Source organism: Salmo salar, chromosome ssa29 (genome assembly GCF_905237065.1).
Source record: "Salmo salar chromosome ssa29, Ssal_v3.1, whole genome shotgun sequence".
Classification (NCBI taxonomy): domain Eukaryota; kingdom Metazoa; phylum Chordata; class Actinopteri; order Salmoniformes; family Salmonidae; genus Salmo; species Salmo salar.
In genome coordinates this window covers 12,079,771-12,094,495 of record NC_059470.1, presented here as the reverse complement: position 1 = coordinate 12,094,495, position 14,725 = coordinate 12,079,771, and the positions used below count along the sequence as shown (strand labels likewise).

The 14,725-nt window shown below is 42.8% G+C and overlaps 1 protein-coding gene across 6 annotated transcripts in view; it reads left to right on the top strand.

Annotated features, from left to right (window-relative positions):
• Window positions 1-14,725, top strand: part of lpin2 (lipin 2) — a 47,255-nt gene that overhangs the window by 29,501 nt on the left and 3,029 nt on the right. For 5 of the 6 annotated variants that reach the window (XR_006762694.1, XM_014180775.2, XM_014180774.2 and 2 more), the window contains exons 3-15: window positions 4,071-4,166; window positions 4,377-4,690; window positions 4,905-5,021; window positions 5,543-5,675; window positions 5,768-6,266; window positions 7,956-8,058; window positions 8,208-8,395; window positions 8,692-8,785; window positions 11,503-11,572; window positions 11,659-11,742; window positions 12,405-12,493; window positions 12,967-13,114; window positions 13,388-13,536. Coding sequence is in view for 5 of the 6 variants with exons in the window: in XM_014180775.2 (XP_014036250.2) it covers window positions 4,071-4,166; window positions 4,377-4,690; window positions 4,905-5,021; window positions 5,543-5,675; window positions 5,768-6,266; window positions 7,956-8,058; window positions 8,208-8,395; window positions 8,692-8,785; window positions 11,503-11,572; window positions 11,659-11,742; window positions 12,405-12,493; window positions 12,967-13,114; window positions 13,388-13,536 (2,084 nt within the window). In the remaining variant the exon portion in view is untranslated. Of the gene's footprint in view, window positions 1-888; window positions 938-4,070; window positions 4,167-4,376; window positions 4,691-4,904; window positions 5,022-5,542; window positions 5,676-5,767; window positions 6,267-7,955; window positions 8,059-8,207; window positions 8,396-8,691; window positions 8,786-11,502; window positions 11,573-11,658; window positions 11,743-12,404; window positions 12,494-12,966; window positions 13,115-13,387; window positions 13,537-14,725 lie in introns of all 6 variants that reach the window. The other variant, XM_045710670.1, reaches the window with a different exon arrangement.

The following is a 14,725-nucleotide window of genomic DNA, read 5'->3' as shown; positions in this document are numbered from 1 at the left end:
TAGGCTACGTGCTGCCTGCCCAGAATCTTTCTTACACCTTCCTGCTGTATTCCGCATCATCTCTGGCAAATGGAAGGATGCTGAAAACCTTTGTCTAGGTCTGTAATGGTAGTTTAGTATGACATGGTTCCATTAGTTTTTTCTATCACATCCATTACTGACGTGTAATTAGGGCCCTTTCATGTTGCCGTGTGGAAGTGCTGCTGCCTGACACAGATCCAGGTATTAAGAAGTCCTTCTGAGAGAGCAATTGAGAGTGAATGGGGAGAGGACGACCAGCCCAGCTCATCATCCCCGAGACACTGGGGCTGCATCTCAAATGGCACCCGATTCACTATTTAGTGTACTGCTTTTGACCAGGGATCTGGTCAAAAGTAGTGAACTAGATAGGTAATAGGGTGTCATTTGGGACACAGACAGGAGTACCACCCCTACTGTGCCCCTACTGCTACCGCTCGCCTCAGTCACTATGGCAACACAGTTTTAGATATTCCTCTGCATAGCGGAGGAGAGATGGCCTTGATACATTACAGAGAGGAATACAACGTAACAGTGTGGGAGGATTGACCCAGCATCAGGCAATTGATTTGGTGATGAGGCTATCTTTTATAAGATCCTTTGCAAACTCATATAGCTACTTCACTGGTTGTATTATTGATGGACATACATGTTTTTCATCCTTTACATAAAACATTTAACATTTTATTCCTTTACTGAAACAGACCATTATCGCTTTGTCTGTGTCCCAAGTGGCATCCTATTTCCTACATAGTGCATTTCTTTTGACCAGAGCCCTATGGGGGCATCAGGCAGCCCAATTATGATGTTTTTTCCACTAATTGTCTTTTGACCAATCACATAAGTTCTTTTCACATCAATGTTTTTCAGAAAAAAAATCTGAATTGGGCTGCCTGTGTAAACGCAAGACTGCAAGCAGGTAATCATCTTGCCCAGTTTGCATTCATTAACCATATCATGGTGTTAGTCTACATACAGCACATTGTTGTTTTGTGCATGCAAGCACACAATAATAAGTATGTTCAGTATTTACAGTGGTCTTGCTGAATTAAACACTAATACATTACCAGTCAAAAGTTTGGACACCTACTCATTCAAGGGTTTTTCTTTATTTTTACTATTTTCTACATTGTAGAATAATAGTGAAGACATCAAAACTATGAAATAACACATATGGAATCATGTAGTAACCAAAAGACTGTTAATCAAATCAAAATATATTTAATATTCTTCAAAGTAGCCATCCTTTGCTTTGATGACAGCTTTGCACACTCTTAGCATTCTCTCAACCAGCTTCATGAGGAATGCTTTTCCAACAGTCTTGAAGGAGTTCCCACATATGCTGAGCACTTGTTGGCTTCTTTACCTTTACTCTGCGGTCTAACTCATCCCAAACCATCTCAATTGGGTTGAGGTCGGGTGATTGTGGAGGCCCGGTCATCTGATGCGACACTCCATCACTCTCCTTCTTGGTCAACTAGCCCTTACACGGCCTGGAGGTGTGTTTTGGGTCATTGTCCTGTTGGAAAAAAAATGATAGTCCCACTAAATGCAAACCAGATGGGATGGCGTGTCACTGCAGAATGCTGTGGTAGCCATGCTGGTTAAGTGTGCCTTGAATTCTAAGTAAATCACTGACAGTGTCACCAGCAAAGCACCATCACACCTCCTTCAATGTGGGAACCACACATTCGGAGATCGTCCGTTCACATACTCTGCATCTCCAAAGACACGGCAGTTGGAACCAAAAATCTCAAATTTGGACTCATCAGACCAAAGGACAGATTTCTACCGGTCTAATGTCCATTGCTCATGTTTCTTGGCCTATGCAATTCTCTTCTTACTGTTGTCCTTTAGTAGTGTTTTTTTTGCAGCAATTAGACCATGAAGGCCTGATTCACTCAGTCTCATTTGAACAGTTAATGTTGAGATGTGTCTGTTACTTGAACTCTGTGAAGCATTTATTTGGGCTGCAATCTGAGGTGCAGTTATGAGCGGTCCTTATGAGAGTCAGTTTCGTCATAGCGCTTGATGGTTTTTGCGACTGCACTTGAAGAAACTTTAAAAGTTCTTCAAATGTTCCTCATTGACTGACCTTCATGTCTTAAAGTAATGATGGACTGTCGTTTCTCTTTGCTTATTTGAGCTGTCTAAAACCAAATAGGGCCATCCCTACATTGTCACAACACAACTGATTGGCTCAAACACATTAAGAAGGAAAGAAATTCCCCAAATTGACTTTTAACAAGGCACACCTGTTAATAAAAATGTATTCCAGGTGACTACCGCATGAAGCTGGTTAAGAGAATGCCAAGAGTGTGCAAATCTGTCATCAAGGAAAAGGGTGGCTACTTTGAAGAATCTCAAATATAAAATGTATTTTACTACATGATTCCATATGTGTTATTTCATATTTTTGAAGTCTTCACTAGTATTCTACAATGTAGAAAATAGTAAAAATCAAGAAAAACCCTTGAATGAGTAGGTATGTCTAAACTTTTGACTGGTGCTGAACATTGTGAGCGAACTGTTTATACGCTGAACAAAAATATAAACGCAACACGTAAAGTGTTGGTCCCATGTTTCATGAGCTGAAATAAAACATCCCAGAAATGTTCCGTATGGACAAAAAGTATATTTAACTTAATATAATTTTTTGGGTTTAAATCCCTGTCAGTGAGCATTTCTCCTTTGCCAAGATAATCCATCCACCTGACAGGTGTGGCATATCAAGAAGCTGATTAAACAACATGATTATTACACAGGTGCACCTTGTGCTGAAACAATAAAAGGCCACTAAAATGTGCAGTTTTGTCACACAACACAATGCCACAAATGTCTTAAGTTTTGAGGGAGTGTGCAATTGGCATGCTGACTGCAGGATTGTCCACCGGAGCTGTTGCTAGAGAATTGAGTATTCTTTTCTCTACCACAAGCCGCCTCCAACATTGTTTTAGAGAATTTGGCTGTACGTCCAACTGGCCTCACAACCGCAGACCACGTGTTTGGCATCGTGTGGGCGAGCGGTTTGCTGATGTCAACATTGTGAACAGAGTGCCCCATGGTGGCGTTGGGGGTTATGGTATGGGCAGCCATAAGCTACGGACAGCAAACACAATTGTATTTTATCAATGGCAATTTGAATGCCCAGAAATACTGTGGCGAGATCCTGAGGCCCATTGTCATGCCATTCATCCGCCGCCATCACCTCATGTTTCAAATCAAATCAAATGTTATTTGTCACATGCGCCGAATACAACAGGTGTAGACCTTACCGTGAAATGCTTACTTACAAGCCCTTAACCAACAATGCAGTTCAAGAAATAGAGTTAATAAAACATTTACTAAATAAACTCAAGTAAAAAAAATCTAATCAATCAAAGAGTAACACAATAAATGTACATAACAATAGGAGGCTATATACAGGGGGTAGCAGTACCGAGTCAATGTGCGGGGGTACAGGTTAGTCAAGGTAATTTGTAAAGTGACTATGCATAGATAATAAACAGCGAGTAGCAGCAGTGTAGTTCAGCATGATAATACACAGCCCCATGTTGCAAGGATCTCTGCACAATTCCTGGAAGCTGAAGATGTACCAGTTCTTCCATGGCCTCAACAGACATGTCACCCGTTGAGCAAGTTTGGGATGCTTTGGATCGACGTGTACGACAGCGTGTTCCAGTTTCACAGCATTGAAGAGGAGTGGGACAACATTCCACAGACCACAATCAACAGCCTGATCAGATGTGTCATGCTACATGAGGCAAATGGTGGTCACACCAGATGAATTTGTTTCAATTTACTGATTTCCTTATATGAACTCTAACTCGGTAAAATCTTTGAAATTGTTGCATGTTGCATTTTAATATTTTTGTTCAGTATAAATGCCTTGGTTATTATAAAGGCTGTATGTATCAAGCTTCTTGGAGTAGGAGTGCCCCCCTGTCCATGGGCAAAACTGATCCTAAATCAGCATTCCTAGTCATGCTTGATACATATGGCCCCAGAGTTCCTCCGTAAATGGATGCCTGACCTGTCCTTTCCCTCTGCAGATTGACATTGAGATCAATGGAGAACCAGTGGAGTTGCACATGAAGCTGGGGGACAACGGAGAGGCCTTCTTTGTTCAGGAAACCGAGCAGCATAATGTGAGATTTTTTTTATCGGTTTCATGACAACCACTATTGACACAGCTTATTACTGACTGTGCATGTGTCCCAAATGGCTCCCTATTGCCTAAAACGTGCACTTCTTTTGAGCAAAAGTAGTGCACCATGTAGGGGATAGGGTGCCATTGGGGACGTCGTCTATAACGTGATCTTGTTGTGACTCGTCGTCTCTTTGTCACCCCGACCCAGGAGATAATCCCTGCCCACCTTGTGACGTCACCCATCCCCACAGAGGAGGCTCTGGGGAGGGGCAGAGAGTCCAGAGCTGGGGAGTCGGGCCTGGAGGGTGGGCTGCAGCCGCCACAGGGGGACTCACAAAACCCAGCCTCCTCCTCCACCCCCCTCCTTCCCCCCAGCACCACAGCAGGGAAGAAGAAGAAGAGACGTAGGAAGAAGCACAAAGCAGACCCCCGGAAAGAGGAGCAACAGGCCTCCACTGCTGGTGGTGAGGAGGTCTGTGAACTGAGCTCAGACGAGGAGCACGGTACACAAAACAACGGCAGGTAAATGGACAGAGGAGTAGGGTGAAGTTGCCCCTAGACGCTGACACCCCCCCCTCCCCCCAGCTAATGGGACAGACAGAGGGGGCTGACGGGAGCTCAATGACTCCATGGGTACACTCAGGTTGGATCTGGGTGGGTCTGCTCAGCACAGTGTGTGTAGAGGATAGGGAGTGTTAACACTGTGGTCAATGGGGGATATTCTTCATTCCCTCAGGGCCCCCTTGTTCTCTACAGTGAAGGACACAGTGGAACACAGGCAGAACCCCACCCTCCACTCCTTGGACAGCTACCCCTTCTCTGATGGAGACTGGTCTCCCGGCGACAGTCACAGGTATGACCCCCTCACTCAGTCACTCAGTCAATAACTTCCTATTCAAATGTTTACACAGATCATGCAAACAGTCAGGATCATTAGGAAGATTTTTATTTCCTTAGGACTTAACAAAAAAGAAACTCTAGTTAATCTAGCACTCCTGATTCTAATAATTAGCTGGTTAATAAGCTGAATCAGGTTAGTATCAACTAGGGTTCGATAGAAAACTTACAGGAGGGTAGTTCTCCAGGAACATGGTTGGAGAGCACTGATCTAAGATGTGTTATAAAGCAGTACACTGGACAGCCGTCAATTAGCCTTTTATTTTGAAGGTTATGTCCCTGACGTCGGCTCAAGCTTCAGTTATCTTAAAAGGCGCAAAGTCAGATGTCCTGTGTATTGCTCTATAACACACCTTGGATTGAATCTCAGCTTAGGTAGATATTAATTAAAATGGTAGCAGAACATTGATAGAATAGCCCTGTGGAGCTGTGAATACATGTTGTGTATGTGTTGTGCTGTTTTCTCGATTGTAACAGATCACCAAGATCCCTGTCAGAGCCCATGTCTCCAAAGAGCGACTCGGAGCTGATGGTGAAGTTATCAGAGAGCATGCTCAGAGCAGAATCACACATGCAGTGGTCCTGGGGAGAGTTCCCAGAATCCACCAGGGTAAGGCCTAGATCTTGCGTTTCAAATGGCACTCCATTCCTTATATAGCGATGGAAACATGCCAAACTGATTTCGTATTGACTCTTGTCCAGGTCAGTAAGAAAGAGCCCTCGGAGCTGCCTAAGACGATGACTATCACCCCGTCAGAGAGCACACACTTCAGGGTCATCCTCAGCTCTGAGGCCATGGAGGTGGAGGCTGGGGGCCTGCACACCTCTCTGGACCCGGTGTGTGGACCTGCCATTGTCAAACCAGAGCCCCGGACCCCCAAACAAAATACCCTCCTCAGCTCCAAACACCACCCACCCGACCCTCTATCTGAACCCCATCATCCCCCCAAACCTATTCATGACCATTGCCCACCCCAACCTGAACCGTGTCCCCTCAAACCAGAACCAGGTGCTCTAACGTCGGAGCCCAATCCAGACCTCTGTATCCCGTCCATGCCTGAACGGAGGGGCCCTTGGACTTCCACTCCTCCCAGAGTGCTTGATTCCAGCCCACCGGCCTCTACTGCCGATGGGGCCAGTTGCATGGCTGGGGACCTGGGGTCCATCGGCTCCAAGACTGACTCCCCCTCCAAGAGGAGAGGTACTAATTGTGCTGTAAATAGCAACCGAAAGTATGCATAGACGGTTTATATAAATAGCTTATTGATCAAGTATAACACATGACTTAAGGCCTTTTATAAGGATTTTGGCTTACTTGCTTATGGCAGCACAATGTGCCGGATGATGGCATTCCATAGCCCTCTGTAGTTAATGACAGCTAGTATGAACAAATGCTTTACATGACTTTTATGTCCTCTATTTGATGTTTTATGTCCCCTATATGATGTTTTATGTCCTTTATTTTAAGTACCTCATAGCTCTATCACTACAGAATGGTCTGACGGCAACAGAGAGGAAATGGCTTAGTCATGAGTAAGGCCTCAGACACACCAATAGCATGTGCTGGCCGGGTCATTCCTACCAGACCGCATATCAGAAAAAGGACATGTTTGACTTTCAGAAAATATATTGGGGCAACATATTTTAGGTGCATTTTCCAACCTGTTACCTGGTACATAATTCTAAAGTGCATAATCCTAACAGGGTAGAAAATAACAGGATGGATATTTGGAGCCTAAATTAGCCATAGCTCTATGAGTGAGCAAGATTGAGCTAGCATAATGGTGAGCAGGATTTCAACATCTCTATCAAACATATTTAAAAAAAAATTATAATAATAATAATAATTAGGTTAATTTTCTCTGTAATTTTGCCTAACAGGGTGAAAATGTACGAGTGGGACATACAGACTAACGACATGAAACATGGACAAATAGATAAAACTGAGTGTTTTATATTTATTTAGCCTTGCACCATTGTTTTCCCACCAAAGAAATTATGACTCTTCCTGAATGCTGTGTCATTGTAGGAATAAACTAACAGGGCGGAAAGTGATATCAGGGACAAACAGAAAATCTAAAATAAAATAATAAATACAAACATCATGAAAAGAAAACATTGATGAGAGAGAATTTAACTAGGACTATCGAACAGTGAAGAAAGATTTAAGTATTTTATCATTTATAATTTTATGGCTTATATTTCTTGTGGAAGTTGATGAATAATAACCGGGAACATGGCAAAAACGACCTACATTCGCTGAAAAAAAGTGTTAAAAATTGATATAATTCCCTTTCAAGATCCATATTTAGTTATTTTTAAGGTAAAGCCTTTTGGAATCCACATTTTACACTAAATAAGAAATTATATTTCCTGGGGACAGAAAAGACACATCGTAGTAGGAATGACCCGGCCGAGAGTACTTAGAACCTCTGAACAGAGTGCCTGCCTAAATTTGCGAGTGTACACCAATTGTACATGTAGAATTGTGTGATAATGTCATCAGTCAAAGGTCTACAGCTGGTGGTCCCTAAAACACAGTGCGCTGAACGATCAGCAGACAAAAATTTGATCCACATTCGGTGCTATGTGCGCGAGCCTTAAGGGTTCAGACAGTGTTATTGACTACACCCGGACAGTGTTTGGTAGAGCAGTGTGTCAGAGAACGCTAACATGAAGGATGTGCTTTGCTCTGTGAGGTCTGGGAAGTTCTCACTTGCCACTCTCTCAGCCTGCGTTTCAAATGGCAGGCTATTTTCTATAGTGCACTATTTTTGTCCAGAGAGCTGGTCAAAAGTAATGCACTAGGGACCATTTAGGGTACACTCAGGCTGAATGGGGCTGTGAATGGTTTAAGTGAATTCTGATTATTCGTCTGTGTGTGACGAAGGTGTGAGGAAGAGGAGTCAGCACCAGGGGCCTGAGGATATCTACCTGGACGACCTGAACGCTATGGAGCCTGACATCGTCGCGCGCTACTTAGCTCCCAAGAGGTACCTCATCATGCCTTTCATCCCATGTATTGAAGCCCTTTTCCCTTTATAGGCACCCTATTCCCTTTATAACACACTACTTTTGGCCAGGGCCCATAGGGTTGTGTTGCAGTGACTGACCAGTTTGTGGTTGTGTCTGTGTGTTGCAGTGAGTCGGAGACCATCCCTAAGCACTGGGTAGAGGTTGGCCGGTGCGATGGGTCCCAGTCTCCCCAGTCTGTGGGCAGTGCCGCGGCCGACAGCGGGACAGAGTGTCTGTCTGACTCGGCTGGGGATCTACCAGACATCACCCTGTCTCTCTGTGGAGGGGTCGGAGAGAACTCTGAAATCTCCAAAGGTAAGGTGTCCTACTGTATGTAAGTGTTATATTATAGTGACTAGGGGTGTGTCCTAAATTGCACCCTATTTCCTATATAGTGCACTACTTTTGACCAGGCACTGTAGGGAATAGGGTGCCATTTGGGACACAACCTAGGACTTCACTTTGATAAGTATGCAAATAACTAACTAGTACACTGTTACTCACAATGCCACAAGTAATAATGTGTTATATTATATGACAATAGATATGCTATAATGATGAGCAGATTAGAATACCTTGAAGATGCAAATGCTCTGATACTTTTATTGCAGAGAAATTCATGGAGCACATCATCACATATCATGAATTTGCTGAAAATCCAGCAATCATCGACAATCCCAATTTGGTGGTTAGAATTTCAAACCGGTGAGTCGTTCAGCCATCCTACTCATACTAATTCATATTACTGCATCATACTAATTCTTAGACTGACATTTTGAACAGAAGATCACAATTTGTAGATTTCCTTGAACTAATCACAATTATATTATTATACAGTTCCTTCAGAAAGTATTCACACCCCTTGACCTTTTCCAAATTTACAGTCTGAATTTAAAATGGATTAAATTGAGATTTTGCGTCACTCGCCTAAACACAATACCTCATAATGTCAAAGTGGAATTATGTTTTTGCAAATTAATAAAAAATGAAAAACTGACATGTCTACATTTTTACATTTTAGCAGACGCTCTTATCCAGAGCGACTTACAGTAGTGAATGCATACATTTCATACATTTTTTCCCCGTACTGGTCCCCCGTGGGAATCGAACCCACAACCCTGGCGTTGCAAACACCATGCTCTACCAACTGAGCCACACGGGACCGCTGCTCCAGCATATCAACCACTTTGTTATGGCAAGCCTAAATAAATTCAGGAGTAAAAATGTGCTTAAAAAGTCACATAATCAAATCAAATGTATTTCTATAGCCCTTCTTACGTCAGCTGATATCTCAAAGTGCTGTACAGAAACCCAGCCTAAAACCCCAAACAGCACACAATGCAGGTGTAGAAGCACGGTGGCTAGGAAAAACTCCCTAGAAAGGCCAAAACCTAGGAAGAAACATAGAGAGGAACCAGGCTATGAGGGGTGGCCAGTCCTCTTCTGGCTGTGCCGGGTGGAGATTATAACAGAACATGGCCAAGATGTTCAATTGTTCATAAATGACCAGCATGGTCAAATAATAGTAATCACAGTGAACAGGTCATGGCTCCATAGCCGCAGGCAGAACAGTTGAAACTGGAGCTGCAGCACGGCCAGCTGGACTGGGGACAACAAGGAGTCATCATGCCAGGTAGTCCTGAGGCATGGTCCTAGGGCTCAGGTCCTCTGAGAATAAGTTGCATGGACTCACTCTGTGTGCAATAACATTGTTTAACATGATTTTTGAATGACTACCATATCTCTGTACCCCACACATAAAATTATCTGTAAGGTTCCTCAGTCAAGCAGTGAATTTCAAACACAGATTCAACCACAAAGACCAGGGAGGTTTTCCAATTCCTCGCAAAGAATTCCAAGTATTGGTAGATGGGTAAAAATATAGAAAAGCAAACATTGAATATTCCTTTGAGCATGGTGAAGTTATTAATTACACTTTGGAAATTGTATTAATACATACAAATGATTGTCATTTAGCAGACGCTCTTATACATAACGACTCACAGTAGTGAGTGCATACATTGTCATACTTCTTTTTACTGGCCCCCTGTGGGAATTGGACCCACAACCCTGGCGTTCTAAGCACCACGCTCTACCAACTGAGCCACAACCAGTCACTACAATACACCCAGTCACTACAAACATACAGCCGTCCTTCCTAACTCAGTTACCGGAGAGGAAGGACACCGCTGAGGAATTTCAACAGCAGGCCAATGGTGACTTTAAAACAGTTACAGAGTTTAATGGCAGTGATATGAGAACTGAGGATGGATCAGCAACATTGTGGTTACTCCACAATACTAACCTAATTAACAGAGTGAAAAGAAGGAAGCCTGTACATAATAAAATATTCCAAAACATGCATCCTGTTTGCAATAAAGCACTAAAGTAAAACTGAAAAATATGTGGCAAAGAAATTAACTTTATGTCCTGAATACAAAGTTTTTGGGGCAAATCCAACACAACACATCACTGAGTACCATTCATATTTTCAAGCATGGTAGTGGCTGCATCTTGTTATGTGTATCGGCAAGGACTAGGGAGTTTTTTAGGATAAAAAGAAACAGATTAGCGCCAAGTACAGGCAAAATCCTTGAGGAAAACCTGCATCAGTCTGCTTTCCAACGGACACTAGGAGGAAAATTCACCATTCAGCAGGACAATAACCTAAAACACAAGGCCAAATATACATTGGAGTTGCTTACTAAAACGACGTTGAATGTTTCTGAGTGGCCTACTTACAGTTTTGACTTAAATCGTCTTGAAAATCTATGGCAAGACTTGAAAATGACAGTCTAGCAATGATCAACAACCAACTTGACAGAGCTTGAAGAATCTTTCAAAGAATAATGTGTAAGTATTGTACAATCCAGATGTGCAAAGCTCTTAGAGACTTACTCAGAAAGACTCACAGCTATAATTGCTGCCAAAAGTGATTCTAACATGTATTGACTCAGGGGTGCGAATACTTATGTAAATGTGATATTTCTGTATTTCATTTTCAATACATTTGAAAACATTTCTAAAAACAGTTTTCCGCCTCTCGAGTGGCGCAGCCGTTTCCTCTGACACATTGGCGCCGCTGGCTTCCAGGTTAAGCGAGCAATGTGTCAAGAAGCAGTGCTGCTTGGCAGGGTCGTGTTTCGGAGGACGCATGCCTCTCGACCTTCACCTCTCCCGAGTCTGTACAGGAGTTCCAGCGATGGGACAAGACTGTAACTACCAATTGGATATCACTAAATTCGTGACAAAATTGTGTTAAAAAGTTTTAAAAAATAAAAATAAACGTTTCCGCTTTGTCATAGGGTATTGTGTGTAGATTAATGAGAATTCAGGCTGTAAAACAACAAAATGTGGAATTAGTCAAGGGAAATGAATACTTTCTGAAGGCATATATATATTTTGTATTATTATTTTTACAGATATTACAACTGGACATTGGCAGCTCCATTGATACTAAGTATGCAAGCTTTCCAGAAGAACCTGCCCAAGGTAGATCACATGTTATGCATTATTAATGTATGTTAGAACTTCAGCATTCTGTGCATGTACTCATAAATACTTCATGTGTATATAAGGCCACAGAGGAGGCATGGGTGAAAGAGAAGATGCCTAAGAAGTCCGGCCGCTGGTGGTTCTGGAGGAAAAGCAGTGTCAAACAGGTAGGGACTGCATCCCAAATGGTAGCCTATTCCTTATACGGTGTACTACTTCGATCCAATAAGGCTGTGCACAAAAGTAGTGCACTATATAGGGCTCTCAAACTCAACTCTGGACCTCAAAGCCAGTTACACTGTGTTTTTTCATTGTTCCCCTCCAATCAGGGACTGTTTTAGACCTGGGACACCAGGTGGCTACAATGAATTATTAGGTACCCCTGATATAGGGAATAGGGTGCCATTTGGGACAAACGGGTGTTTTTGCAGTACGCTTTAGGTCCACTGGTATTGATACTCTGTAGTACCCATAATGAAATCAAACCTAGCAGAACTGCTTTCCTGATGCTGTCATTTGTCACCTTAAACAGATGGTCTGTGATTTTCACCCTCTCTTTCCTCATGACTCTTTGTTTGTGTGGGCAGAAAATAGTTCCCATGTGAATCCCATTGGATTTGCATTTCCATTGTAAAATAGCTTAAGCAAATCAGAGTGAGGAGAACCATGTGCTAATTGTACTGCATAATCTTAGGAAGGATGTTTTCATTTAATAAATGGGCAGTAATTCCGCTATTAATCAAGGAAAAACATTAGGCCGTATACAGTCAGTGTTTACATGATGACGTTTCATTAACGGGTGATTAATGTTGTCTGCTCCGCTCTCCAGTCTTCAGAGGCCAAGATGGACAGACACGAGTCCCAACACAGAGACACAGAGAGCCCTGTCCTCGATCAACAGATTCCAGCAGTGCCACAGTGAGTCAGCTTAGCACCACCCTGTCTCACCCTGTCTGTCCCCCACCACCCCTCCCTGGCGTTGTTTCACAAGGGGAAGCCCAATTATTCACACAGTGATGTCACCCGCCTCACCCATATTATTCATGACACCAACCAATGGGAAACTAGATTAGCCCTGGAAAAACAATGATTCATAGGAATTGCCCCTGAGAACATGCATGAGGGACCCTGTTTAGGAGTCTCATCAGTGTTTTGTCTTTCAGCAGTAAATGAAGCTTGGTGACAATTCAGTGTTGGGATACTGCCATCTAGCGGCAGCATATACAAACGCTGGATGTTCATTTTAATAACTGATGTCGAGAGAAGCGTCATTCCTCTCGTTATATGTTCAGAGTAACTACTCACTCCCCTAATCTTTACTCACATTAGTTTAATCTTATACTCTTTTTAGGAAGTCTGATGTTGACCTGAGGTTGTTATTTGACATGCAGGCAGAAAGCAGCAGAAGACTCCTCCAGCGATGAAGAATCGAAAGAGCTCAACACAGTGGCACCTACTGAGCACGTGCACACAGAGCTACCTGCACCAACTGGCTCGCACTCCTACATGAAGTCTCTCCGCCTCTCGTCTGACCAGATAGTAAAGAGCTTATGACTTATAAAGTGATATTATTTCAATCCTATAAAGTGATATTGGCACATAGAGTTGGATAGAGGGCACATATTTGCATCCTTACCCTCATAGCTTCTGTGAGAGAATGGGCAGCGCAATTGAGGGCTATTGAGGGCAAGTGCACCCTCAGTCCAACTCTGTTTGTTAGCACCTGTCAGTGCCCAGCAGTGATTTTGGAAACCATGTCACTCTCTCCAGTGACCATGTCACTCTCTCCAGTTTATTTGTGTCTTCTCATAGGTCAGTCTGAAGCTGAGGGAGGGGCCTAATGACGTCACTTTTAGCATCACCACCCAGTACCAGGGGACGTGTCGCTGCGAGGGCACCATCTACCTGTGGAACTGGGATGACAAAGTCATCATCTCTGACATCGACGGCACCATCACCAAGTAAAGTGGCCTTCAATTCTGTTTAACTACAGTACCCAGTCAGTCCCCTCAGTCTTAACTCCTAGGGTGCATCCCAAAAGTCAACCTTTTGGACCAGAACCCATATAGGGAATAGGGTGCCATTTGGGACGCAGTCAGATTCTCAGGAGAGTCAACATCTGATATGGGATTAAGATCCTCTCCTGATCTTTTAATCTCTCATCTTCTGTTCGATGTTGGAGGTCTGCCTGGTAATCAGATAATGGTCTTCTGTCCAAACACATAATTACACATAATTACACTTAAAGGGGAAATTCTGGGATTCAAACAAAGCGGTTCTTCAAGAATCAATGGCTAGTTTGCAACTATACAAATGGATGTATCAATCCCACACTCTTAAATGTAAAGGTGTAAGTTGGAACCAAATATAGGGTTCTTGAGAGATGCCATAGGGGAACCATTTTAGGGCACCAGTTTATTTGTGTCTTCTCATAGGTCAAATTAAAGCAGTATGCACTTTAACCTTATAGTCATTGCATGATTTCAAATCAAAACATTTGGAGTATAGAGCCAAAAGAAGAAAAAAATGCTTCTCTGTCCCAATAATTACCAAGGGCCCTGTAAAAATTCCTTGAATTTTCTTTCGCGGGTGACTTTTCATTATCTGGATAGACACTTGTGGTTTCTAGCTAACGTTACATCAGTCAAAGCAGTGGAGCGTGTAGTGAAGCAAAACTTTAGTGGTCAAAACCATTCATCTTTGGATGACTGGGGGGGAGCGAGTTTCACGCTACCATTTAGAAACTGGTCATATAAATATATATATATTACAGACTATCTAAAAAAAGAGTAGAAATTGACAAATTATCCAATGCACCCCCTATTTTTATTTGCTCCATGGCTCTGTGGACCCACGGCTGTTTGGCTCATCTCAGTCCTTAAGAGGAATAACTTTGCAGCTGTTTCTGATTAATAAACAATGCCAGGCTTGTGGGTGGTAACATTGAAATAAAACCCAGCCCTGAAATAATTTTCATGTCATATCATAGGAAATGACACTACATTCACACAGATTTGAACGAAGTGGGCAGGTTGGATTTGTCACATCAAACCCAGATATATCATACTTTGACTAAAATGATGACTTATTGACTTAAATCTGTACGCAACATCATGGTTAAGCTCTGGCCATCGTCTTTCAGCTACAAAA